This window comes from Danio rerio, chromosome 15, assembly GCF_052040795.2.
Source record: "Danio rerio strain M-AB ecotype USA chromosome 15, GRCz13ab, whole genome shotgun sequence".
In the NCBI taxonomy this organism is placed as follows: domain Eukaryota; kingdom Metazoa; phylum Chordata; class Actinopteri; order Cypriniformes; family Danionidae; genus Danio; species Danio rerio.
The window spans coordinates 34,213,261-34,238,799 of record NC_141035.1 but is presented as its reverse complement, the minus strand read 5'-3'; the positions used below and the strand labels follow the sequence as shown (position 1 = coordinate 34,238,799).

Below are 25,539 nucleotides of genomic sequence, written 5' to 3'. Positions count from 1 at the left end.
TCATTGTGTTGTCTAAAATCTGTCAAGGGATGAATCAGAAGATGTTTTTGGATTTACTTTTGTAGCTAGTCATCAGCCTGAGAGAATAAAAGGATGGGTACTAACCTCATTAATTCAAAGTCATTGTCATTGTTTGCATAGACTGTGTGGTTATTTTGTAACTGAAATGTTTTAAAGCAGTTTTGTATGAAGGTATATTTCCCACATGTGAAAATACTATATATATGTGATAACATGTGTTGTTTTAAGTATGTTACGGCATTACTGTGATGTTTATATTTTGCTTGTGTCTTTTTGATAATTTCTATTTACAGCCTGTACAAAAGACCAAACGCAAAGCTGTCATGAGTTCCTTAAATGCAAGTTCTTACAAGAATACCTCTATTGTTCATCCTGAATACTTTTTCATCAGTGGACTTTCAGGTATACCGTACAGCAGTTATTACTATGTTTTCTTATTCATCACATATTTCATTACTATAATTGGGAACTCTGTAGTCCTTCTCATTATAGCTTTTGAGCGGAGTCTGCACAGTCCTAAGTACATTGTTGTGTTTAACTTGGCCTTGGCTGATATTGGTGAAACTAACGCACTGATTCCTAACATGATGAAGACTTTTCTGTTTGACTCGCAGTACATCTCCTATAATGCTTGCTTGGTGAACATGTTTTTTGTGTTCCTCTTTAGTACTATGCAGAGTTTCACTCTTGTTGTTCTGGCATATGATCGCTTTGTTGCGATATGTTTGCCATTAAGATATCATGCTATTGTAAACAATTCCAGTATAACGTTAATTCTTTCAGCAAAATGGGCATTCAATTCTTCTATGGTGGCCTTGATGGTGTCTTTGATCACGCGAATATCATTTTGTGATTCCAATGTGATACAGAGTTATTTTTGTGATCATGGACCAGTGTATAGGCTGGCATGTAATGACAATAGTATTAATAGGTTTATGGGATCCTTTATCACATGTTTATATCTAGTTGTACCATTGGCTATTATAATCCTGTCATATATAGGAATTTTTCTTGCTCTTAATAAAATTACAACTTGGGAAAGTCGTTTAAAAGCACTGAAGACCTGTGTTTCACATTTGTTGTTAGTAGGGATTTATTTTCTCCCTATGTCCTGTACATACATTGCTGCGTGGTTGCTTGCTCTCGCTCCTAATGCCAGAGTCATCACTACATCTCTGGCATATACTATTTCACCGATGCTAAATCCCATCATTTATGTTTTAAACACAGCTGAAATCAAAGACTTATTGCGAAAAATGTTTAAAAACAAATCTGCACCATCCAAGGACAACATTGCAAAATGAAAGAGCTTGCTGAATTTCTTGTGTAAACCATACTGTTTACAAATGACTACTGTATATTTTATTGTTATTTTAAAATGGACACTATCATTGTGATTAGGCTGCTTAGTTTAAAATATTGCTTTAAACTGCCTCACTTTGTCATTATGTTGGTCATTTACTGTATGAATAAAGCTTGTTGCTTTCCACATTTAATGACATCTGCGTCCACTTTGTATTCTTCACCTCACTCCCGATATTTGTTACTGCTTCCTTATTTTAGTAACAGTTAAATGGCTATTGTTGATTTTCTCAATTTATGCATTTATTGTATCAGCTTTGTGCAAAACATAGAAAGTCACAATTACATTTGTTATGCTGGAAGATATAAAAAGTGTCAAGTTGATTTACTATGTTGCAGGTCAAAACTTTTTTTAATGATGTTTTGATCTACCGTGCTCAAGGTGATGGGAGACATGATGTTCCCAAGCGTCAGAGGTGTTTCTATGGACTTCTGCAAGTCAACACATAATTAGTCATCTTTTATGTGTTCTTCTCATTAGCAAGTTTGACAAACAGAGTTCTTCTTGGCGTAAACACTCTTAAACTGTCAATCAAAGATGATGCAACTTAGCTGAAAGTAAAATAGGGAAATCAAAACAAATTTGTCACTAAAGTATTAAAGTGTTTTAAACTATTTCTTTCACTCTAATTCTGTCAAATTTTTTCATTATCTGCACGTCTACTATTTATCATCTGCTATTAGTGGGATCTTTTTTCCTTATCATAATATGCATGAACATTACTTTATTTTGAACATTTTGACTGGGCCATCAGCACATCACATGGTGTTCTGGCAACTCTAAATCCCAGCATTTATGTTTTAAACACAGCTTAAGATACTTAATTTAAAAACAAAATCAGATAAATTTTAGTTAATTATTAAATTTTAATTATATAATTTTTAATTTGATTATTTAGGTAACCTAATTTGTAGTAAAGTGTTTTGTTTGTTTTAATAAGTTCAGTTTAATGATAACTGTCTCTTATTTAGTGGCAGCCTTTCTCAATTTAGTTATACAAATTACAAATACAAAATACAAATGCAACAGATATACAAATTTATGAAATTGCTTTTAATACAAAGAATCCAAAACACAAGAAGATTACATGCAAAAGCACTGAAAACAATGAGACTTGATAATGAACTGATGAAACACCGGTGTTGTATCTACAATCACTCCCTATACCTTAAAAAGTGCACAATTTGAGGCAGGAGCAATTTATAGTCGTGTCCAAAATATTACTGTTCATTCCACAAATGATGTACAACAACTATAGAACACCTATCAAGCACTGTGAGAGTTTACACATCAAATTAATTTCTGCATCTGATCACAAGATGGAATTTAAAGAGGAATCCTATCTCTGTCAGTTTTCAAACAAATTATTTTTTTAAATGTTAGTTTAGCATTTGTATACATAACAGAAATCAAAATACCAAGTTTCATTTCTAATAGAAAACTCTCTATTAAATAACTATCACAAGGTTTGAACAAGAAGTTTAAAATCCAGTTGGTAATAGATTTAACAGCCAGCAAAACACTAAACATGAACAAAATAGTATTCCTTACGGTGCACAAATTCACTTACTCTTTCAATTACTTCTTTAAGTGGACTTTATTAGTGGACTAATGTGGGTGAATGTGTGAAGACAGCCAGGTACTATATGATTACAGGGATAATGAGCTGTTTTCAAACATCTGTACATGACATTTACTGCCCCCTCTGACAGGGCGTGACCTCACGCTGTAAACAAACTGAAAGAGGAGAGGGTCAAGGTGACAATGTTGACCATTCAAAAGCCAGAACCAGGAGGATAGAGGCAAAATTCCGATGTCCAGTTATATTGGCATCTTACAGTGGAGTAGATGGTAGAAGGTGCCAGGGTGAATACATCAGGGGACCAACGCAACAGTGACAGAGCTGTAATGTGGAGCCAGGGTCACAGAGGATCTGGAGGGCCAAGGAGATACAGAAGACCTTGTTGAAGCCAATGCGACTGAGGGTAAATGTGGAGGCAAGGGTAGGGAGTGGGACGAGCCCAATTGAGCCAGAGAGATGAAGTCCACAGCCCTAGAGGCTGAAGGTGAAGAAAAAGGATTCACTATCCCAGAGAAGGAAGTGCTGGAAGTACCATGGCAAAAACACAATGCCAGGTGTTATTGGCTGAAGGGGAGCTGGGAAACAGACAGAGACCAGTGTAGGGTTGGCTGATGGACTACTTTAGTGGAATCTGAAAAGAAGAGTTGGCTTGAGTACAGGCTGCTGGAAAACAGGCTTGCCTTAAATACTGACTGGAGTCAGAATGGCAGGCTTGCCTTGAGTACTGGCTGAAGTCTGGAAAGCATTCTTACTGTACCTTGAGCACTGACTGGAATGGAAAAGCAGGCTTGGCTTGAGTATTGGCTGGAGTCTAGAAAGCAGACTTGGCTTGAGTACTGACTGGAAAGGGAAAGCAGGCTTGGCTTGAGTATTGGCTGGAGTCTAGAAAGCAGATTTGGCTTGAGTACTGACTGGAAAGGGAAAGCAGGCTTGGCTTGGGTACTGCCTGAAGTCTGAAAAGCAGGCTTGCCTTGAGTACTGGCTGAAGTCCTAAAAGCAGGCTTACCTTAAGCACTGACTGGAACGGAAAAGCAGGCTTGGCTTGAGTACTGGCTGGAGTCTAAAAAGAAGACTTGGCTTGGGTACTGCCTGGAGTTTGGAAAGCAGGCTTGGCTACAGTACTGCCTGGAGTATGGAAAGCAGGCTTGGCTTTAGTACTGCCTAAAGTCGGAAAAGCAGGCTTGGCAACAGTACTGCCTGGAGTGTGGAAAGCAGGCTTGGCTTTAGTACTGCCTAAAGTCGGATAAGCAGGCTTGGCTAGATTACTGGATGGAGTCTGGAAGGCAAAAGTGGCTTAAGTGTTGGCTGGAGTTGGGAAAGCAGGCTTGCCTTCAGTACTGGCTGGAGTATGACAAGCAGGCTTGACTTACTGACTGGAGTACGTAAAAGCAGATTTGCCTTGAGTATTGGCTGGAGTCTGGAAAGCAGGCATGGCTTGAAAATTGGCTTACGTCTGGAAAGCAGGCTTGCCCTGAGTACTGACTGGAACAGAAAGCAGGCTTTGCTTGAATACTGGCTGGAGTTGGGAAAAGGAGGCTTGGTTCGAGTACTGACTGAAGTCTGGAGAAGAAGCAGGAAAAGTTTTGAGAAGACAAAGCTTTTTTGTTGGTTCAAAAATCCATGGTTAGTGGCAATGAGTGAATGAGACCCAATAAAAACCTGGAAGTGACAATGGATATGCGACTAGGGCCAGCACACACTAGCATGCTTGTGTGTATTGGCTCTTTGACTCATTGCCACTGGCCATGAATTTTTGAATCAGCAAAAATAATTAGTTTTCACAAAAACTTCCACTTCTGCTTCCTATAATATTATGCAAGTTACAATACATATCCACAAAACAGATTATTTTTGATGTCTCAACATTTTGAAATATGACTGAAAAGAGTATAAAATGTCATTTTGAGTTATTGTAATATGTGCAGTAATGAAAACATGAAGGGGAATAGTGTGGCAGACAATAGCAAACAATAGAAACCAAGGGCAAGAACATTTACTTCATTAAATAAATATTACATCATTGCGTTGTCTGAAATTTCTCAAGAGATGAATCATAAGATATATTTAAATATTGAGACACACGTGCCCAATGATCTTTGCAACATGAGAATATGGACAAGCATTTATATCAGGGAGTTTTAATTCAAAGCAGCTTACAGGTGTATGGTCAGTCATTGTTTTCATTCTGAATTTAAAACGTGTATCTGTATGTGATCCATTATGTAACATTTACATAAAGACATATGTTCAGCATTTATAAAATGTTTGCTAAAACTATATAATGACTGTCTTGTAAATTTTCTATTCTGGTTATTTCAGAATGGCATCTTTAGGCTACATAAAACCTTAAACACCAAAGCTGACATGAGTTTATACGAGAATAACTCGATTGTGCGTCCTGAATACTTTTTCATCCTTGGACTTTCAGGTATACCAAACAGCAGTTACTATTATATTTTCTTATTTATTATATACTGTATCACTGTAATTGGGAACTCTTTAGTTCTTTTAATTATAGCTCTTGACCGGAGTCTGCACAGTGCAAAGTACTTGTGTGTGTTTAACTTGGCCTTGGCTGATTTTGGTGAGACTAATGCAGTGATTCCTAACATGTTGAAGACTTTTCTGTTTGACTCTCAGTACATCTCTTATAATGCTTGTTTGGCCAATATGTTTTTTGTGAACTACTTTATAAATGTGCAAAGTGCCACTCTTGTTGTCTTGGCATTTGATCGTGTCATTGCAATTTGCTTGCCGCTAAGATATCATAGCATAGTAAATAATATTGTCATGTTAATCGTATTTTTTGGAATATGGACATTGAACACTTTAGTTGTGGCTCTTTCAGTGTCTTTGATGACTAGACTGTCAATCTGTAAATCTAATGTGGTAGAGAGTTATTATTGTGACTATGGACCAGTGTTGAGGTTAGCATGTAATGACAGTACAGTTAATAAGATAATAACAAATGTTATTGCAGTTATGTCCCTGGTAGCACCTGTGATCCTTATTGTTCTTTCATATCTAGGTATTTTTTTTGCCTTAAGTAAAATTACGACTTGGGAAGGACGTTTAAAAGCTCTGAAGACCTGTGTTTCTCATCTTTTGATAGTTGGATTATTCTTTCTTCCTGTAATATGCATTTTTATTGCTTCATCTACTAGTACTCTCACTCCCAATGTCAGGATCATTAGCACATCTCTTTCATTTACTCTTCCACCAATGCTAAATCCTATCATTTACGTATTGAACACAGCTGAAATTAAAGACACCATTAGAAAAAAGTTTAAAAAACGGATATTTACATAGTTAAAAGTGTGTGAATTGTACTCTTTGTGTTTGTATTCACTCCAAAACAAAGCAAACTGAAAACAGCTAAATTTTTTAGTAAGTTTGAATATATTTTTAGACAAAAAAATTAACTTTTAAATCTTTTATGATCACTAAATGGGTTAATTCAGATAAATGTGATAACTTTTTTATATAACCATCTGATGAAACACAATAATGAAACAATATTTCAGGATATATTTCAAATTGAATGTGTAACCCAGGATTAGCAGGAGATTGTTTACTTTGCTTTTGTTATCTTCTCATTTCTTTTTTTTCCCCTGTGCATTAATTTATGAAAATAAATGACCATTTATCATGTTTATCAGAAAATTATGTTTATGTTATTTACTCTGCAGGCTCAGTACTCAGTATACCAACATACTGTGATATATATTAAACTCATTAATTTGATATAAAACATATTTCAAGATTTTTGAGCTTAAATCTAACAGGTTTAAATTGACTGAATTAGAATTATTCTGTGCTGCGTTTTAGTCAGTTAGCTGGTAGGGCCCAACCACTTGGCGCAAGACCACCCATCAGAGATCTCTGAAATGCTGAAACATATCCCTGTTTTGTTTCTTTTTTTGGACGTACTCTTATCTTAGGTGCCCTCCCTTCAGACAGCATGCCAAATATGCATAAATCTAAAATGCCTAGAGTGAAATATGAAACACTAGGCTGTCTCTTTTTGTTAAATGTCATTATCGTAAATTATATCAAGTATATATGAAGTTTATCAATATAAAGTATTGGTAAGATGTCATTATTGATATAGTTCTTATAAAAGTTTAAATAGAAATCGAACCATGGATTTTTCTTGCTGTTAGGTAATCATGCTACCCACTGCACCACCGTGATGCTAAATAGAAATCATGAACATACAACTTCTGCTATTATACCCTTGGCAAATAATAGATTTATAAGGCAAAAGACTGATTTTGGGAGGTTATGTGAGCACTTATTGTTCAGTGAGTTGAGGTCATGTCTCCAAATACGGCAATGATGGCAATTTTCAAAATAGGTGCTATTTAAACACTAATTTACAGCATGTCGTACTGCCAATCTATAGTCTGGTTTCAAACAGAGGAATGTATAGGGATCCACGCTCTACATCTGTAACCTGACATACAGTGCACAATGCTGTAATGATCAGTGGTTCTAAACTGATGCTGAATAGTTAAAACTGTAGATTAAAGTCATTACTTTAGTTTTTATGTGTACAAAAGGATTGTCTTAGGCATAGCTTTATTAATTTATGGTAGAACCACATGACCAACGGACCTTTTTGACAATTTTATTGCTACCATTCTGTACATTGAATGTTTTGGAACCCTTGCTGTCAAAACCATCTTTATATTGATGCACTTACAGTAGGCCTGGATTTTTTGCCTTTTATGTTGGCTTGCTGGGAGGCTTGAGCCATGTAAAACAATGACCAGAACATTTGCTTCAATACACAAGTATTGCATCACCATGTTGTCTGAAATCTCTAAAGAGATGAATCATTTGATAAATTTGGATTCAGTGACGTACGTCCAATGATCATGGCATGAGATAAAAAGGAAGAGAAATTTAATTCAAAGCAGATCTGAAGCATTCAGACAGTCTCTGCCATTGCTTGCTCTGATTCTAAGCCTGTTTGTGCAATAAGGTCTGTGATTTTAGGAAGAAAGTATACGTAAAGTTGTTTTTGAAAATGTCAAAATAATTTGTTTATAAATGTACTATTTTGCTTATTTCTTGACCTTTTATTTTCAGCCTGTGCAAAACAAAGCAGACATGAGTTTATCTCAGAATAGCTCAAGTGTGTATCCCGAATACTTTTTCATCATTGGACTTTCAGGTATACACAACAGCAACTATTACTATATGTTTTTATGCATTACATATTTTGTAACGGTAACTGGAAACTCTCTAGTCCTTCTTTTAATTGCTCTGTACCGGAGTCTGCACAGTCCAAAGTACATTGGTGTGTTTAACTTGGCCTTGGCTGACTTTGGTGAAACTAACGCACTGATTCCTAACATGATGAGGACTTTTCTGTTTGACTCCCAGTACATCTCTTATAATGCTTGTTTGGCCAACATGTTTTTTGTTCATTTTTTTAGTACTGTGCAGAGTTTTACTCTTGTTGTTCTGTCATATGATCGCTTCATTGCAATTTTCTTGCCATTAAGGTATCATGCGATTGTGAATTATACTTTCATGTATTTTGTTTTTTCAATAATTTGGGTCTTCAATGCTTCTATTGTAGCCTTTGCGGTGTCTTTGATCACCCGCCTATCATTCTGTGAATCTAACAAGGTAAACAGCTATTATTGTGATTATGGACCAGTGTATAGATTAGCATGTAACGACAATAGCATCTGTGCTTCAATGGCACAACTCTCAGCAGCTTTATATGTTGTAGCACCAGTGATCATTATAGTCCTTTCATATCTGGGTATTTTTCTAGCTTTAAGTAAAATCACAACTTGGGAAGGACGTTTAAAAGCACTGAAGACCTGTGTATCCCACTTGTTGTTAGTGGGATCTTTTTTTCTCCCCATAATATGTATTTTTATTGCTACATCAACTAATTCTCTTTCTTTAAATGCAAGAGTTATCAGCACATCTCTGGCACATGCTCTTCCACCAATGCTACATCCTATCATTTATGTTTTAAACACTGCTGAAATCAAAGACATTATTATAAAAATTGTAAGAAACAAATGTTTACCTGTTAGAAAGAACATTTTAAAATTAAGGAAATGATTATTTGTCTTATTAACCATTAGGGATAATATGACCTATGGTAAAAACTACTGTACATTTTGATGTTGCATTAATATTTTCAAAGATGGCATTCAAATTACTTGTTTCTCTGCTTTTTTTCTCTTGCTGCGTTTATAAAATTAAATAATTAAATACTTTTACAAATAAAACAAAAACAAATGCATTTGATATGTAATCAGCAATATATATATCATTCAATGTCAATAAAGGACTATTAATATTTCCAAGAGTGGTTGATTTATTAACACAATGAAAGTTATGAGTATCACACAGACTAACATTAAACTTCAGTTTATTCTTGAACACATAAGAATATGAAAATATACAGAGGACATTGTTTTCAAAGTTATTAAATGTAGTTTGCTTTTTACTCATTTAAATTTTTTAAATTTTGTTCATTTTATTTGTTAGTTTTTTTGCGATTACATTGTGATAAACTTAAACATATTTTAAAACTGTAAAATGTTAATTTTACATTTTTCTGCAATGAATCAATGATTATCATGAATTGTTTTTGTTTGGTGACTTTTCAGCAGCACTATTAGGAGAAGATGGAGATAAAGATCTCTTTTGGTGCACATTGCTTATTGATACTCTGAGTAGTGATATGTTCTGAATAGCATCATTAGTAATATAGGTTTTCTGCAAAATATCCTAAATTCCTGGATTTGGGCAAGGCTGTATGGTACAAGATGCGCAATTGCCCACATGGACTGGTCTTCTTACTGTAGACAAAAATAGTTTAAAGCTGAAAAAACCTGCATAGAAAACATGAGTGTAAGGTGGAAAATGAATGTAATTTGACATTGACAATAAACACTGCCCTTGTAAGTTTGTCAATTAAAATTAAACTCCCCCTACATTGCACAAAAATGCAAATGTTCAGCGGTTTCTCTGAACTTTGCACTTTTTTTTTTTTTTTTGGGCTGATACAGCAGATTAAAAAATCTACATGAAAAGTGCCGTCCAGCTGACTATTCTGATTTGTTGGTGAAGGACATTACAAGTATTAAAATCAGTATTGTTAGAGAGGTATGATAATAAATTAATCAAATGGCCTTAACTTATATGTGCTTATGTAATGAAGGCCAGTGTAGCAGAGACCAGCTAGTGAAGTGCTGTATAGGTAAACCTCACTCCTCTGACCTCTAAAGCTGCTCTAGTGGCACTATAGGTCATGGTCTTTAGCCTTCTTGTTAGAGTAACTCGATACCCATGCAGTCGCCGGTTCAATCCCAGCTTGGATCGGGGGGTTACACCAACTAGTGAAGTACTGTGCAAGTAAATCCCACTCCTCTGAACCTGAAAAGGTCCTCCTTGTTGTAGCAACTGACTCTTATGCGAAGAGTCGCCGGTTTGATTCCAACTTGGAGCGGGTTGAGTGATGTAGGACAGGTGGGGTTACACTTGCTTGTGCTACATTGTACTTATTGTGTAAATACATGCTTTATATTGTACTTATGATTAATTAAATACCTGTATGTAATTACTAATCTGTAATTAAATTTTTGTAATTACATCTTTAATTACAATGTTGACCACCCCTTACCCCTTAGCCCACTCTTAAACCATACCACCAAACTGTGTCCCTGTCCCTAATCAATCCATGTGCTAACAAGAAAAGACAAATTGCATCCAGCAGCGAGCCCCCAATCCCTCGCTCTCTCTGCTCCTTCCCATCACAGAGGACAGGAGCAGATCTTGGGTTTTTTGCAAACAACTCCCCTGTCACCTGGCGCATAACAGGCACCCCTCCATGTTGTGGCATAAAGCAGCGAAAGTAATGGGTACTCTCTGGGAAGCTCCTCCAGAGCTGGCCCTAAACATCCACAGAGGCAGACTCAGCTCCTCCAGCTTGATGGCACTGCAAACTTCTTGCAGTGGTGAGGGCTCTCTGACACAGTGTTCCTCCTTCCTCCCTTCGGCTCCAATGCAAGGGAAGATGGAGGTGAGAAACAGGTGAATGTTCAAACAATTTAATAAATAATGTAAACAAACCAATTAGGCAGTGTCAGTGTCTGGGCCAGGTCCTCTCTCATTTTCCATAGTCTTTACCATAAGACTTGAGACCTGTGCACCACGCTAGTTAATACTTGCATCACCTGGATTTCTCCACTCTCGGTCTCAACCCACTGTGTCATTTTTAAGTTCATTCATTAGTTTCTTTTCGGCATAGTCCTCGGCATAAGCACCCACACACTCTTATTCACACACTACGGACAATTTAGCTTACCTAATTCACCTATAGCACATGTCTTTGGACTGTGAGGAAAACCAGAGCACCCGGAAGAAATCCACATGTACAGTACACAGGGAGAACATGCTAATTTCTCACAGAAATGCCAACTGATCCAGCCGGGGCTCAAACCAGTGACCTTCTTGCTGTGAGGCGATCGTGCTAACCACTGTGCCACCATTTTAAAGTTGTAAGTAAAATTGTAAAATTAGTCATTGTCAACAAGTATTTGGTGTTGCAGATATGGACCCATATTTATCAATTGCTGCAAATTATTCCTTAGAACAGTGATGAGATCTGCTGAAAGATATTATTGGCTTAAAGTTGTGCATGGAAGTTCATCATGCATTTCAGTCACAATTTAAGTTGGTTCATAATTATATGTGCCCCAAATAGGATTTTGGATGACAACATAGGCATGTAGCAATTAATGAGTAGGTTTCTTAATTAAAATATGAATATTTTCAGAATGATTAATATTGAATGGTGAGTTCTTAAGGTTTTACTTTTAACACAGAGTTGACATTGGAATGAAAACATTGACACACTTTCCACCATGCTTTATTTAGAGGAATAATACAAAATGGAAAATCTAAAGTAACTAAATTTAAATATAATGAAAAAATAAAAATAATGAAAAAGAAAATCATCACTTATTTATCTGCTTCACTAAAGCGATAAAGGAAAACTGGCACAAAGCGGCTCTTACATAATCCAGTATTTACCACAGCATTAGAGAGAGTTTTCTTTATTTGTAGGCACACACTCGAGCAGAGTCACATTTAAAAAAAAAGAAAGAAAGAAAGAAAGAAAGAAAGAAAGAAAGAAAGAAAGAAAGACAGACAGAAAGAAAGAAAGAAAGAAAGCCATTTCACAAGGGAAGTGCCAAGGTTGATTCTTGGCTATAGGAAATTTGATAACTTTCTTTTATCCGTAAGTGTGTAGCTAGAAGTCAGTTTCCATGAATTCTCCGCACTTAAGACAAAAATTTTACTTATAGAAATTTGATAAATACAGGCCCGGTTTCATGTATTACTCTGTGTCAAAGTTCAGTCATTTTTTTGTCTCAGTCTGTGCTTTGAGAGCTAAAGCTCTGCTTAATAAGCTTCTTGTTGTTTCTATGAGTTTCTTGGAGGATTCAGTCTTGTGGAAAAATGATTTTGTAAAGAACTTTACCTTGAAACACTTTAAACTGTTTATATCTTAAATATTAATTTGTCACAACACATGTATTGCACAGATTAACAACAAAACTTGCAAAAACATTTGTACATGTTAAGATTGTGTACTAATGCTAATTGGATAAGCAGTGAGGCCAGGCTACTAGAGTGCACTGCAAAAAAAAAAAAAAGTGATACCTCTGCTTTGTCAGAAAACCCTCAAGAGACGAGTCAAGATATATATGTACAGTGATCTTCATGGCATCAGCCAATACGGACTGGCATTAACTGCTAGGATATTTCTTATCTGTAAGATAGAAACTCATTGTTTGCTGTGACTAAACATTTTGTGTTAATGTATACAGGCGTGTTATGAAAACAATGTATTAGGTGTATTTTAAACATCTGAAAATACTTGACATTTTTGTGAGTTCTCCTGATTTTCTTCTCTCTTTGTGACAATTGTTATATTTAGCCTGTGCAAAACACTAAATGTAAAGTTGCTATGAGTTCTTTAAATGCAAGCTTCTCCCTGAATATTTCTGTTGTTCGTCCTGAATACTTTTTTATCCTTGGACTTTCAGGTATACCTTACAGCAATTTGTACTATATTTTCATATTCATTATTTATTTCATCACTGTAATTGGCAACTTTCTAGTCATTCTTCTTATAGTTCTTGACCGGAGTCTGCACAGTCCAAAGTACATTGGTGTGTTTAACTTGGCCTTGGCTGATATTGGTGAAACTAATGCTCTGATTCCTAACATGATGAAGACTTTTCTGTTTGACTCACAGTACATCTCCTACAATGCTTGTTTGGTGAACATGTTTTTTGTGTTTCTTTTTAGCTCTATGCAGAGTCTCACCCTTGTTGTTATGGCGTATGATCGTTTAATTGCAATTTGCTTGCCATTAAGATATCATGTCATTGTGAACAACACCAGTATGATTTCAATTTTCTCAGCTGTTTTCATGTTCAATTCGATTATTGTTGCCTCCATGGTGTCTTTGGTGACCAACATATCATTCTGTAAATCCAATGTGATACAGAGTTATTTTTGTGATCACGGACCAATGTTTAGGATGGCATGCAATGACAATAACATAAATAAGATTATGGGATTTCTCTACACAACTTTATACCTTATAGCACCCATGCTTGTCATTTTCTTGTCATATCTGGGCATTTTCTTGGTTGTAAGCAAGATTGCAACTTGGGAAAGACGTTTGAAAGCACTGAAGACCTGTGTTTCACATCTGTTATTAGTGGGGATTTATTTTCTCCCCATATTCTTCACATACCTTACTTCATTATTGCTTTTTAGCACCTCCAATTCTAGAGTCATCAGCACGTCTTTGGCTTATGCTATTCCACCAATGCTTAATCCCATTATTTATGTATTAAACACAGCTGAAATCAAAAACACAATTCGAAAAGGTTTTAAAAACAGATCTCTGCCCATTGAGACGGTTTCAAAGTGAATAAAACGTTTATTTTTTATTGTTTGATATCACAAATATGACTTCTGCATCTGCATAATGTATATACTGTAGGTCTCACATAGTTCTTTGTACCAAAATGATGACAAAGAACAATGTTTTCTTCATAAAGCTAGCTTTTTTTCTCCATATTTAAGTAGATTATTATTCTGTTTTAGTGTGCATAAAATATACAGAATGCAACTGTACAGTAGAAATATACTAATTATCTACCCTTTATTGATCTGTCTGATTTCTGTGTTGTTCTACTTGTATTCTTATTCAATCTGAATAACCTTTAGTCACCCATGACTATGTTAAAATAATCATCTTTCCCCAAACACATTTTGCTCTTGTTCTACCCATGTATTGCATTTTAATCTGTAATCCAAGTGTCCATTTAGACATGATTCTTTTAGTCTGAGGTTTCTGATAAGGCTTAATTTATTGTCTATGGGAGGATGTTTTATTCTGTGCATGGATATACTGTAAAGCACATGTTTTGTTATTTACTGGGGAGGCATGATATGTCAGTAACAGGCCTCTTTCTTTTTTTTTCAAAGGTTTTACATTTTCTAAGGCTTAAAGATTGCTTTTCAAACTAAACAAATATATCATACAAGTCACTGAAATCATATTTTATTAGGAAGTCAATGTCACTGCGGGTTTAATCAATCGTTGCATGAATGATGTTCACATTTTTTCTGTCATCTATTGTGTTGCCTGATTACTGTAATCCTTAGTTTACTTATTTTAGTACCTGTTAAAAATATAAAATGACACGTTTGTTAATTTTTTCAGCTTAAATACACTTGTTTTTATGGTCATTTCTATTTTCAAAAAATGACTAGCTCACATGTTATGCTTAAAACATTAAAGGAAGAGAGGAAAACAAAGTAAGTTGTTTTGTGAGGTCACAGGGTCACCCTTTTTTAATAATGTTTTGATCCAGATCCAGGGTGATGGGAGACAGGATTTGGTGTCTGATATTTTTTATGGATCCCCCTATATCAACACATCATTAGTCATCTATTGATTGATTGTTAAGTGCTACTCAATAATAAGTTTAAGAAAGAGTTCTTCTGTGCTTAATTTTATTTTTTCTATCAATGATGATGCAGCTCTGCAAAAAGTTTTACAGCAAATACAGAAAACTTTGTACAATATGTAGTAATATGTGCATTGTACACGTGCAAAATATGATTTTTTAAAAAGTATATATAAAATTAAGTCATAAATGTTTTAATTATTTTGAAAAATCAAGATATATACTGCAATTTATTAATTCCTTATTTAATCTAATTATGATTGCTGCATGATATGGATAACATAATATTTAAGTGAAATAATTTTGCAATCTGTAATTATGAACTTTTATTCTGAATAGAATTATTCAGCATAATGTTTGTAAGCAAATGATTATGGATTTTTTTTCATTTCAAGGTGCCTTTATCTTGCTATTCAAGATTGTTAAGGACTTTCAGCACCTACAGTACTTCAGGGCCTTTTCTACAAGTACCAGATTTTAGGACCCTTTGGTGCTCTTGGAGATCTCCAGTTCACAGCACGTTATGTTCAAGGCAGTTCAAACCAATTCCAGGTGCTTTCTCCTGCTGCTCTTTCAAAAGCACAACCAGTGGAGGATGTCTGTGTAATTATCGCTTACTCCCAGATCTTGGCATTGCTGTATTGTTATCAGTATATGTCATTTTATGCATTAGATGTTACATACAGTAGCTCCTTTATTCAGTTTAGAGAACCAATGTTCTGGTCCAAAGCAATTTGTCTCATGGTTATTGATCTTTGAACTCCAGTTTGAAAACAAATTATTTGGATGAGAAATGCAAATACTGTAAATGTTACATATTACTGAGTCTGTTATATTTAGTTGTCATGGTTACTGTTGGGAGATAATGTAACGTAAGATCTGCTGTTGGGATACAATTCAGTAATGATCGAATTTACCATGCATAAAGACACGTTTTTCCTCAGCCCATACTCATTTTAAATAATAAAATGTTATGATTATCATCATTTTAATTTGTGTTTATAATCATCACTACATTCAATTCAATTCATCTTAATTTCTAGTGCTTTTTATGATTGTGTACATTTTGTCAAAGCAGCTTAACATAGATAAAGTTCTAATAAATTAAAATTGCTTTAGTTCAGTTTTCACAGTGGAAGTTCAGTTAAGTTTACTTCAGTGTAAAATAACACAACAAGAGCACCTCTACAGATGCGCAGCTCCAAACCAAAGCAAGCCAATCGACGAAAGTGAAGGGAAAAAGAGATAAACCAGGCTCAGCTGGGCATGACCAGTTGATTTTAAAAGTTATTTATAAATTATGTTTTTGTGTGTGTGCGTGTGCGTGTTTATGCTAATGCAAAGAAGTTTCTTTAGTCTAGTTTATACTTGCTAGTCAGAGTATGTCTGCCTCCCGAACTGTGCTGAAGGCTATTCCAGAGTTTAGGTGTCAAATATGAGAAGGATCTACTTACAGTTGATTTTAATATTCTAGGAATAATCAGTCGTCCAGAATTAATTGAGCGTAGTGGACATGAGGTGCAATTATACACCAAAACTTTCCCAAATACTGATGAGCTAAGTCATTCATGGCTTTGTAAGAAGTCAATTTTAAAATGAGCACAATGTTTAAAAGGGAGCCAGTGCAATGCAAGAACCAGAGTAATATGGTCATATTTTGTAGTTCTAGAAAACACTATAGCAGCTGCATTTTAAATCATCTGAAGGTTGTTAATTATGCCTACAGGTTAAACATCTATAATGCATTTTAGTAGTCTAACCAAGAGGTCATGAAAGCATTAATAAGCTTTTCTACTTTAGAATTTGATAGCATATGTTGACGTTTGGCAACATTTTTGATTTTTAAAAATCAGATTTACAGTCACACATAAAAAAAAAAACGAGATGAACGCCCATTTATTGATTATTGAATGCCCCAGACTGTAGACAAAATAATTGTAAAAGATAGTCCACAATAACTGAGTTCATGAATTGTTGAATGCATTGTAAAGCACTATAGAAATAAAGATGACTTGACTTGACAGAATTGCCGTACATGAAACAGGGAAGTAAACATTATAAACATCAGACTTTATTTAATATTAATAATTTTAAAAAAATGTCTGCCTCTACATGGTCAATTTTTGTACGCCTAAGCATACCAAGAAATATATTCAAAACTGCAACCTTAATAATGTCACTCCATGCTAAAATGATTTGCACATTTTGGTAAAAGATGTTTGGTCTTCATTGCTCGTTAAATATTCCATCTCATTAAAACAACTTCCATCAAAAGATGAAGGGAGTTTTGATTTCTTAATCACTGACTCATTTGAGCAATGCAATATAAGTTTTTTTTAAACATAATGAAAGTTAGCAATGTGACATATTAACTTGAGTTTTTTTGAGATCATGCAGCGAATTATTTACATGAGAACCAAATGAGTAGCAGGAACCATAAAACCAAGGACACAGCCAGGAGGATGGCCCAAGGTGGAGTCGAGGGAGGGAGGAACCATAAAAGAGGAGTGGCTGACTACTCTAGGGGGCCGTCCGAGGTAGACACCACAAATGGAGGTGGAGCCCAAGGAGGGAACGGAGAAGGTGATGCAGAGATACCGAAGGCCAAAGGTGGAGCAGCAGACTGCTCACCTGGACGATAATGACGTTGGTCCAAAAGTCCACGGTGGAGCAAAAACAACAGAGGACCAAGATGTAGCTGAAGAGAGGGAGGAGCTCAATGCAGCCGGCAAGATGGAGGAACGAGGCACAGCCAGAGGAGTAAAGTCAAGAGGTGGAGGCACTTTGACGACAGACTAAGGGGGAGCTGGATGGGAAGGACAAGGAAGCCTGGCAGAGTTGATAGGCTAAATGTCCACTTAGGAGATGAAGGAGGAGTGAGCCAACATTGAGCCTTAGGGTCGGAGGGCCGAGGTGGAGTGCGCAGCTTGGAGGCATACTCCACGGGTGGCTATCTTTCAGCTGTGGGCTCAGGCAAGCACTCCCTGCTGTTGAGTGTTTTGCTGGTCTTTGGGTCAGGAGTGGCACTGATGAGGTCTTACTCCACACAGACAGTGAACATAGATTCGTGCCTTGCCAGTGTCCACTCCACATAGTTGGCAAAGTTGACTTAAGGACCATCTTCAGACATCATGCAGATATCTGGTGTTGTTAGCAATTAGCAGAAACCGTCCGGTATGGTTTTTGGTCTTCTCTCCATCTGTTCCAGCAATAGGAGAAGAACTTCAGGAGTGGGGTGCATGAAAACATGAAGGGGTTGGAAAAGAAACACTGAAGAGCAAAAACACAAAAAAATAAATGGGGGAAACAAACGCCACAACTTTTTCTGTGCATGCATCTCAGGATTTATCATAAAACACATATTTCTTTAAACAATGGCACTCACAACAGGAACTGGAACATAAAAAGCATACAGGACAGAACGTGTGACAACACAATACCGGACAAAGAACTAAACAAACTCGGTATACAGTGCATTCGGAAAGTATCCATAGTGAATTGGCCATTCATCATCTGTACTGTAAGTAGAAGATGTTTGAAACCACCAGGACTCTTATAGAGCTGGCCGGCCATCTAAGCTGAGTGATCGGGAAGAAGGCTCTTAGTCATGGAGGTGATCAATAACCCGATGGTCACTCTGTCTGAGCTCCAGCATTCTTTACAGAAACCTTACAGAAGGACAACCATCTGTGCAGAAATCAACCAATCAGGTCTGTATGGTAGAATGGCCCGACGGAAGCCACTCCGCCTGGAATTTGCCAAAATTAAATTTTTTAAATCAAATCAGTTCACCTTTATTTGTATAGCGCTTTTACAATGTAGATTGTGTCAAAGCAGCTTTACTTTGAAGATCATAGTAAATTGAAGCAGTGTCAGTCTAGTTTTCAGTGTTTAAGTTCAGTTCAGTGTGGTTTGATAATCCCTACTGAGAGTCCAAACACTGAAGAGCAAATCCATCAATGCACGGATCTCAAACCATGCAAGCCAGTTTGCAAAAGTGGCGAGGAAAAAACTTAACCAATTGGCGAAAGTGAAGAATTAAAAAACCTCAAGAGAACCAGGCTCAGTTGGGCACGACCATTTCATCTATGGCCAAACGACTTGTGCAGAGCTGCAGTCTAGACGCTGGAGGCTGAAGAATGCTGGACCTCAGCGAAGACTCGTCTGTCCCTGGACATCTCCACTTTGCCATGATCACCACAGCAGCTGGTCAGGATACAGCCTGGTCCCGGATTATGTAAACCTTGGGATCATCTCGTCGCTGGTCTTGGATCACATCAGTGGCGGTGCATAGTCTGACTGCCTCAAGATGAGTATTCCCAGGTGTAAATAGAGAATAAAGAGAATAATTAGCATAGCTGCTGTTCATAGTCTATATAAATGAGATGCAAAAACCTGCGTGGGGCACATTCATGTATCATACCGCTAAGTGATGCACTGAGTGTATGCTTTTGCTAAAAAGATAGGTCTTAAAACTAGTTTTGAACTGTGAGAGCGTGTCTGAGCCTCGGACATTATCAGGTAGGCTATTCCAGAGTTTAGGAGCCATAAATGAGAAGGCTCAGCCTCCTTTACCTGACTTTGCTATTCTAGGAACTACCAGAAGCCCTGAGTTTTGAGATCTTAAAGAGTGGGTTAGATTGTAGTGAAATAGAAGGTTGGTTAGATAAACAGGAGCTAGATTATTTAAAGCTTTTTAGGTAAGAGGAAATATTTTAAAATCAATACGAAACTTAACAGGCAGCCAGTGTAAGGAGAATACAATTAGGGTGAAATGATCATAATTTCTAGACCTGGTAAGAACTCTGGCAGCTGCTTTGTACTAGCTGAAGTTTGTTATTAGAGGATACTGGGCAGCCAGCAAACAGAGCATTACAGTAATCCAGCCTAGAAGTCATAAAAGCATGGACTACCTTTTCTGCATCTCAGATGGATAGCATACTTCATAACTTAGCAATATTCCTCAAATGAAAGAAGGCAGCTTTTGTGACATGGGATATATGGTTTTTAAAAGATAAATTGCTGTGTACGGATTTAGGCCCATTAAGTAATAATTCTGTTTTGTCTGAGTTTAAGAGAAGAAAATTGTTGGTCATCCAGTCTTTAACATCTTTAATACACTCAGTTAGCTTAGACAGTTAAGACATCTTATCAGGTTTAGTTAAAATATATAATTGAGTATCATCTGCATAGCAGCGAAAGCTGATCCCTTGTCTTCTAATAACGTCTCCCAGGGGTAGCAAGTATATTGTTAACAGCAAAGGGCCTAAAACTGATCCTTGAGGCACCGCATACTTTACTGGGCTGACTTGTGAAAGCTGTCCATTATTATTCACAAACTGATAACAGTCAGCTAAGTATGATTTAAACCATTGTAGAACCTGTCCCTGGACACCTGTAGACTTTAAGCGATTGATGAGGAGGGCATCTGAAGGTATCTCAGACCATAAGAAACTAAATTCTCTGGCCTGATGAGACTAAAGTTAGTCTTTGGAGTGAATGCCAGGCGTTACGTTTGGAAAGCATCACCGTCACTTCCCATCCAACCTGACAGAGATTGAGAGGAACCGCAAAGAGGAATGGTCAAAAATTCCCAAAGACAAGGGTGCCAAGCTTGTGGCCTCATATTCAAAAAGACCTGAGGCTGTAATTGCTGCCAAAGGTGCATCAACAAAGTATTGAGCAAAGGCTGTGCATACTTAAGTACATGTGATTTTTCAGGTTTTTTTTTTTATTTTAATAAATTTGCAACAATTTCAAGAAAATCTTTTTTCACATTGTCATTATGGGGTATTGTGTGTAGAATTTTGAGAAAGTAAATGAATATAATCCATTTTGGAATAAGACTGCAACATGACAAAATGTGGAAAAAGTGAAGCGCTATGAATACTTTCCGATGCACTGTAAATACACAAGACATGATCAAACTGAATACATACATGGGTATGACACAGGTGGAACTAATGAACATTAACAAACAGTGGGAAAACAGAACAAAGGAATCACATGACATAAACAGAAGCACATGGAACAAAACAAATAGGTGCGTTCGACTTCATGCAGCGCTGCGCAGATCGATCGAAATCTGTCTTAAAGCGGTGCATTCTGGTTAGAAATCTTGTTCGGATTGATGCTGCGCCGACGCCACGTGACTGTCACATGTGGCATCAAAGTACCGCGACAGCGCTCCGAGATCAGACGGCAAACTCAGACCGTGTAGCTTCTGAAGAGCGACTGCAGGAGCTTTGATGACAACACCGATATTACACGATTGGCCGAGTTCACCACATGACAACAAACACGTGTATTTCGGGTTTATAATTGGACAAATTCCGATTCAAAAGTTTCAAAACAAACAATTCACTTTTCACACCCTCTCTATCATGTACACATCTTGCTTATTAAAAGACTACAAATATTTTACTGCAGTAATCATCTTTTGTTAAATAATCTGGTTATAAAGGTTAGCTTGTTTGCACAGATTTATTTTTAACTTTTTTATACAGACTATTTACTGCATTCATCTCCATGAACGATTTAAATGATATATTTTAATGTATATTTTAGTGAATAACCTAAATAAGTCTTACAGACTTGAAATAAGAAAATCATCATCATTGATCCTGCCACCCTAAAGCTCTCTTAACAAATTAAAGTAAAGAACTATTTTATTAAATAATTATAAAATGGTTTTATTATTATAATATAAATATATATATTTTTTATTTCCTGTCTAGCAGTTTAAAGCCTACCTGCTTTTTCTGGGAAACTTCTACATAGCTCACTTATTTTACCTTTTGTTCTTTTCAACACAATCTTTTTGGATTAAAATGCTTTTTTGAAAATTCATTCACTATCCAAAATAATGTCATTTATTAAGACCTAATCAAAACACCTTGCTTTGCTTTTTACATTGGAAATTTTTATATCTATAAATGTACATATATGTAAACCCATTTTTAGCATATTCAAACAAGACGTATTAGCCTAAAGGTTGATGTTTAACTCCTAGAATTTATGCTTATTGCTTTGTATTTAATAGACCTGTTCGTTTTTATGTTTATATTAACCTCTCATTTCCTCTTATTTCTCTTATGCATTTGTTATATATTTTATTCATAATTCTCTCTTATTGTTTAAAAAGGAACCACAGTTTGTAGAAACTGTATTCTGTTTTATTTGTAAATGTTTTGTTGTTATAAATAAAAATAACAAAAAAATATGATGACGCCATGTGATCGGTCATTATGACTGCAGCAACTTTGAGTCCCGAAGTGTCCAGCTGTCCGTCTTGACGGCTCCGTTTTCAACTCCGCCCCCGCCTGCGCTCGGCTAATCTTGTTGATCACCGGCTGCAGCTGAGCTTCATGTCGAACGCACCTAATGAGATATCACATGACACAACTATGAACACACCACAGACACACCAGACTCGTGACAGTGGTGGCTCTTACTGTGTGACATAAAACCTCGTTTAGCCTTGCTTGGCACAAAGCTGAAGTAGACTACCATATGTTCTGACCACATTTAGGCCCTATCACAATTATACCCCTCAGCTTTTCACTTATATTGATCTCCCAATTTTCTTTTGTTTGGAGTTGTGGAGGTAAGCAGACGGGCCATACAGTTCTTCAAACAAAGATTTTTCAGGACCACACAAAAAACAAAGAGATTTTGAAGAGAATGCCTGGTGCATTTCCACCACTTTCTTTTTCTTTGTTTATCTTTTGGCTGCAGCTACAGCACATAAGTCTGCTCTCTTCTATGCCCACAGCTTCACATTTCTCTTTCTTCACTGCATTTTCCTTTCACTGATGTAAATGTAATGTGGTATACATACTAGCTATATCAAAATAGAGATTAACCTAAATATTTTATCACAACAGACAAAATAGAACATTAAGTCTGTAAATTAAATTATGTTTATTTGCAGTATTATCTAAATGCATGAAAAATCCTCAACAAACGAGCGCTCATTGTGGAAATTGTTTTCCAGAACAAAAGGGGTAAACATATATTCAAACGCCTGGGCAAGGTATATACAAGCATTACACAATTGTTTTGTTTGAAAGCTCTCAAGAGATGAAGACGATGACATATATATTTGGATTCAGTGATGCAGACATACAGTGATCTTTCCAGCATGAGAGAAGAAGGACATGGACTGAGCTGAGTGGTTCAGACAGCTCACTGGTGTTCAGACTTTTATAGTTTGCTCGGACTTGACAATTCTTTATATTTACAGGTCTGTAATCCAAATATTAGCTTGAAAGCTTTATTGAACATTATTGTTAAGAGACTGTGTAAATTTTCTAGGTTTGCTTATGTCTGTCCTGTCTATGTATTTTCAGCTTGAACAGAACACCAACCGCAAAGACTGCCATGAATTTTTTAAATGAAAGTTTTTACCAGAATATCTCTTTTGTTCATCCTCAGTACTTTTACATTATTGGACTTTCCGGTACACCTTACAGCAGTTATTTCTACGTTTTCTTATTTATCACATATTTCATTACTTTATTTGGGAACTCTGTAGTTCTTCTCATTATAGCTCTTGAGCGGAGTCTGCACAGTCCAAAGTACATTGGTGTGTTTAACTTGGCCTTGGCTGATATTGGTGAAACTAATGCTCTGATTCCTAACATGGTGAAGACTTTTCTGTTTGACTCACAGTACATCTCTTATAATGCTTGCTTGGCAAACATGTTTTTTGTGTTCCTCTTTAGCTCCATACAAAGCTTTGCTCTTCTTGTTCTTGCCTTTGATCGCTTTGTTGCGATTTGTTTGCCATTAAGATATCATGCTCTTGTGAATAATACCACTATGCTTTTAGCTTTCGCTGCAGTTTGGGCATTTAACTCCTTTGTGGTGGCCTTGATGGTGTCTTTGATCACCCGACTTTCCTTCTGTCAGTCTAATATGATACAGAGTTATTTTTGTGATCACGGACCAGTGTATAGGATAGCATGTAATGACTTTAGTATAAATAAGTTTATGGCTTTTCTCATAACTGGTTTATATCTTGTAATCCCACTCTTTCTTATAGTCCTGTCATATCTTGGCATTTTTCTTGCTTTAACCAAAATTACGACTTTTGAAGGACGTATAAAGGCATTGAAGACCTGTGTTTCTCATCTGTTGTTAGTAGGAACATTATTCCTCCCTCTATTTTGCACATACTTTGCACAGCTTTTACTTTCTCTCAGTCCCAATGCACGAGTCATCTGCACGTCACTGGCATATACTATTCCACCAATGCTTAATCCAATAATTTATGTTTTAAACACAGCTGAAATCAAAGACATAATTTGGAAAGTGTTTAAAAACAAATCTGTGGCAGTTGAGAGTATTTCAAAATGACTGAAATGTTTATGCTGGCTTCTGTTATTACATTACTCATATGAAGATGCTTGCTCAAGGTTTATATGATTTACAATATAAAAAAATTGTATTTATATGGTAGCTAAATTATCACTGTCATCTACAAATGTATTTTTTTTAAACAATTGACTTTGAACTGAAGACTCCCTAATGTATTGTTGTTTGACTTTGTAAAACGGGTCAATTTTGGCATGAGTATACTGTATGCTGAACCAAGATTTAAAGCTTTTTATTGTGCGGCTACTGCTTTTACTTTGCTTGTTTCTGCGTTTGTTGTTTTTTTTTCCTTTTATGTTGTACAGTAATAAATAAACAATATTAATGAACAAACACACTGATGCTTTGGTTATTTAATGGGTTTAGGCAATGTCGTGCATAGGCTTATTGCTCATTTTAAAGATTGTCAAATAAAATTTAAGTCTAGAACATTTCAAGCTTAATGGTTTATACAGTTTTTGCATCATGTGACTTATTAAAACATACTAATTTAGTTATTTCAGATTACAATAAGGTGGGGGGGAACCATTAAAATGTGACATGTTCCATTCATTCTGTTTTGTTGTAGCCATAACAACAACTTTTTCTAAGTTAATGACATTCTGATTAATGGCAGCCAGTCTTGGTACAGGAGTGGCCAAAATTACTCCCTTTCCTTTATTAGCTCTGCTCCCAGGGGTTCTAGTGTTCACCAGTCCATCAGCTACTAGTGGCTCTGTTTCACCCAGACAATTTTATGGTCCTCAGGCCTGTAGCCAGTCTGGTGAAAGGGGTGGATTTTTTTTCTTTAAAAATTTTAATTTTTGCAGTTTTTGCCTGATTTTTTTATTTAATTATGAGCTTTAAGGTTGGAATAGTGACACTTTAGGCTTTTTTTTTTTTTTGCTGGAATAGCTTGTCAGATGGTCATTATAACCACACTTTTTTATGTACCAAAAACACTTCTTAAAAAATATGTAATAAATAAATAAATGTGTGTTAAAGTTTTCAATAAAAACACTTTAGCCTGTTGTCATTTATTATGCAAATTACAAACTGGCCAGCACATTTAACTTTTCTCAGTCATGCTGAAAAACACACTGATAAACAGATAAACTAGGCTAGGACCAAAACAAGGCGTAGCAAGACAAAGAAAACACATAGTAATGTCACTATACAGC

The 25,539-nt window shown here is 36.1% G+C and overlaps 5 protein-coding genes across 6 annotated transcripts; all 5 read left to right on the top strand.

The window, feature by feature from the left end:
- Positions 1-97: 97 nt before the first annotated feature.
- or42c2 (odorant receptor, family 42, subfamily C, member 2) lies at positions 98-1,520 on the top strand. 2 transcript variants are annotated; one of them, NM_001362428.1, is made up of 2 exons: positions 98-192; positions 315-1,520. In NM_001362428.1, the coding sequence occupies exon 2, from the start codon at positions 345-347 to the stop codon at positions 1,323-1,325; it is 981 nt and encodes a 326-aa protein (NP_001349357.1). In that variant the 5' UTR covers positions 98-192; positions 315-344; the 3' UTR covers positions 1,326-1,520. The 2 variants fall into 2 exon arrangements, with proteins under 2 accessions (NP_001349357.1, NP_571656.2); NM_131581.2 differs by having other exon boundaries at positions 131-1,511.
- A 3,810-nt stretch (positions 1,521-5,330) lies between these two features.
- Positions 5,331-6,275, top strand: or42d2 (odorant receptor, family 42, subfamily D, member 2). The gene is given in 1 exon segment (NM_131745.1): positions 5,331-6,275. A coding segment is annotated over 1 exon segment (945 nt).
- A 1,746-nt stretch (positions 6,276-8,021) lies between these two features.
- Positions 8,022-9,056, top strand: or42e2 (odorant receptor, family 42, subfamily E, member 2). The gene is given in 1 exon segment (NM_152985.1): positions 8,022-9,056. A coding segment is annotated over 1 exon segment (1,035 nt).
- A 3,697-nt stretch (positions 9,057-12,753) lies between these two features.
- or42c4 (odorant receptor, family 42, subfamily C, member 4) lies at positions 12,754-14,192 on the top strand. The gene is given in 1 exon segment (NM_131582.1): positions 12,754-14,192. A coding segment is annotated over 1 exon segment (978 nt). The 5' UTR covers positions 12,754-12,978; the 3' UTR covers positions 13,957-14,192.
- A 9,191-nt stretch (positions 14,193-23,383) lies between these two features.
- Positions 23,384-24,361, top strand: or42c3 (odorant receptor, family 42, subfamily C, member 3). The gene is given in 1 exon segment (NM_131746.1): positions 23,384-24,361. A coding segment is annotated over 1 exon segment (978 nt).
- The last annotated feature ends 1,178 nt before the right edge of the window (positions 24,362-25,539 follow it).

Coding starts and splice junctions, on each gene's coding strand:
- or42c2 (NM_001362428.1), top strand. CDS start 345: ATGAGTTCCTTAAATGCAAGTTCTTACAAGAATACCTCTATTGTTCAT.